General features: G+C 59.5%; 1 protein-coding gene across 1 annotated transcript; it reads right to left on the bottom strand.

The window, feature by feature from the left end:
• Positions 1–246: 246 nt before the first annotated feature.
• On the bottom strand, positions 247–2785 carry FIBRA_07260 (uncharacterized protein; the record flags this gene model as incomplete). The annotated part of the gene is made up of 10 exons (XM_012328950.1): positions 247–355; positions 414–522; positions 598–775; positions 853–1032; positions 1108–1206; positions 1290–1439; positions 1494–1598; positions 1653–1981; positions 2040–2691; positions 2729–2785. The coding sequence occupies 10 exons, from the start codon at positions 2783–2785 to the stop codon at positions 247–249; spliced, it is 1968 nt and encodes a 655-aa protein (XP_012184340.1).
• Positions 2786–2842: the final 57 nt, after the last annotated feature.

The raw sequence follows: 2842 nt of genomic DNA, 5'->3' as shown, positions 1-2842 counted from the left end.
CCCCCAGCCCCAGCCGCTAGCGTCCCGTGCCCGAGCTCGATCTCACTCAGAATGGCCAGGGCCGTCTTCCACATCTCGGACACAGAGGGTGCCGACAGCCAGGAGCCTCCGGGAACGACCATCGTCCGCAGAGGACGGCACGCCTGTATCAGCAGCCCATTTGGCCGATCGCGCCGTGGGAGCAACAACCAGAGCGCAGCATGCATCGGCGCAGCACATCTGCACACGGAGATTGGGAACGATTCATCATGTATTTCGTATCGGTGCGTCACATGGAAAACCCGACATCGCGACAAGCATGAAGCCCGGCCATGGATCCAAAGAAGGGGTATCACAAAATAGATATGAGAGATACCTGCGCGCACACGGTCAGCAGCCGCGCAGGGACGCACGCCGGGCGGGACGTAACGTACATTGGCAAGGAACGGTGGTAGATCAAGCGAGAGTGAGCACTGCTGCGAGCAAACAAACGAACGAACGGGTGAGTGTGCGTGTCCGCGCCGGCGGACAGTGAACGGTTACCTATGTAGCACACATTAACAATAACAATAGCACATGAGCGGCGCTCCCACTGTGCGATCGGCGCACGCGACTCACTTGATTGCGGGGTATACAAAATGCTGATTGATGAAGTGAAAAGGAACGATAGACTGGAACGGCTCGGCGTCCAGGCTGAGCGCAGCGGATGCAGCGTGCGCCGTTCGGGCAGAGTCGCGCGGTGCGCGCGCCCGGCGGCGGGCTGGAACGAGCAGTCGGCCTGACGGCCAGCGCTGGCCTGACGCGCCGGACGTCAGTCCTTTTGGGCGGCCAACCTGCGAGGTGCTATATGGAGGGATTGAGAATTCCCCTCACGTCACCTGGCGCGCCACCCAGATCCGCGAGGAAGGGGCAGAGGTCGCCAAGCTCCGTGTCGTGCGGATCGTTGAACCACGATGATATTGGCACGGCATTGTTGGGATGGAAGATGTACGACGCGGGCGAGTTGTCGATGATGATCGTCTCGGAAACCGGTCGGCCTAATTGTGACAGATCCTGTACGTGAGGCGGTTCATAACGGGGCCATTAATGAACGGCTGCTTTGATACACGCTTCGCGGAACCGACTCACTTTGACGTAGTTTCCGCGATGATTGTAGCAGCTCTCCCGGAACAGACGGTGTGCGACCGTATGATCTGGATCAAGTCTGTCGAGGACCGGATCGGCATACTGAAACACCGCATGCAGCGACACAACGCAAATTGAGGATGCGACAACACGCAGTGACGACAAGGGAAGCATGGGGTGCGTACCTTGCTGAGGCTTGCGGTAAACACGACCACTTCATAAATCTCACCCATCCTCTTCAGGAACCCATCAACTCCGGGTCGCTTGAGGACATAGAAATTATGCCAGAACGACTCGATTTCGACTGGGACGATGTAATCTGGAGATGGCACAGGCTAGCGGGCGGAGGTCAGAGTCGAAACGACAGTACGAGCGGGTCATCGGCCTACCCTCAGACTGCTATGGACCAGAGTTTCGTCCAAATCAAGCACCAGACATTTTTTGCCGACGTATTCCGGAGCAATTGGCGGGAGTAGAGGCTGTGGCTTCCCGTCCTGTCACGACAGGCCCGTGAGCGAACGATCAGCACGCATATAGCCACAACTTACAGAATCAGTCGGAATTCCATTTCCGCCTCTGCGAATGAGCATTTGCTCCTCTGCGTCGGCACCTATGTGAATTAAATCCCTGAGAATGTCCTCTTCCGTGAAAGAACCATCAGACTCGTCGCCAGACTCAGTCTGTTGGCTGCGAGTATGCTCAATGGTAATGTCGTGCCCAGTGGACCCGGGTGCTTGCACAGCGCCTGCGGTGACGCCCTGGGTCTCCGCCTGGGGCAGAAGCTGCGTCGGAGTCGGCGGGATCATCACGTCAGCGTCACTGTCGGGGAGGGGGCCAGCAGGCATGAGAACGGGAGCCGGCGTCAAGGGAGGCATCACTGAGGAGGCAGAATCATGAGGTTTGTGACGGCGAGCTCGTCGAATGAAAGCACTCACCAGCGCTGGACACGGACGATTCACGAGTCGACTGTTCCTTCTCCGGCTCTTTAGGCGGCTGCTTGTCCGCGGCGGGTGAGTGGGTAGCGCCCTCGTCGAGGTCGATGTCATGGTCGCGCGCCGAGGGGCGAACGCAGGGCATGCATATATGGAACAACTTGGCGAGCAGGGACGTCCGTGGGCGTTTGTTTCGGGCAGAGTGGGAAGTCAGCGGGGTTTCTGTTGTGGTGGACACGGTAGCCGCGGCATCAGACACTTCCTTGGCTTCCCGCTCTCTGCGACGCTTTCCCGAAGGGGCATTGATCGTTAAATTTGCAGGTTTTTGTTTCCGAGCGTCGTCCTTGTGCTGCACGTCCGGGGATGGTGCGGTTGGCTCCGATGCTGGTGCTGGTTGTGCTGGCAGATGAGCCGCAGTGGAGGACTCGGGCTGGTCAGATGAGGAAGGAGCCGGTCCTACTGAGTCTGGAGTAAAAGAGTGATCTGCAGCAGGGGGAGCATCGCTCTCGGTGTGCGAGTCCGATCCACTTGGGACGGACGAGGGCAGCATGGCCTGTAGGTCGGCGTCTGTGTTCGTGACTCCTCCGCCTGGGGACAGTTGGAGATCGCCTGGCTGGGCCTGCGGGCTAGTGCTCTGGTCACTCGCGTGCGACGACTGGGGGGAAAAAATGAGAGGTGAACAGAGCGCGAACGAGGACTGGACTTGCCTGGGACGCGGTGATGGGAACGGTGGAATGGGCGTCAGCCATGCTGTCGAGCCCCAGGGGGGGGAGGGGGAGGGGCGGCGGGGGTGGCGAGAGACGGGC

This window comes from Fibroporia radiculosa, assembly GCF_000313525.1.
Source record: "Fibroporia radiculosa TFFH 294 genomic supercontigs, scaffold12417, whole genome shotgun sequence".
Classification (NCBI taxonomy): domain Eukaryota; kingdom Fungi; phylum Basidiomycota; class Agaricomycetes; order Polyporales; family Fibroporiaceae; genus Fibroporia; species Fibroporia radiculosa.
Note: the sequence above shows the minus strand (reverse complement) of the source record. Positions and strands in the feature narration are given on the sequence as shown.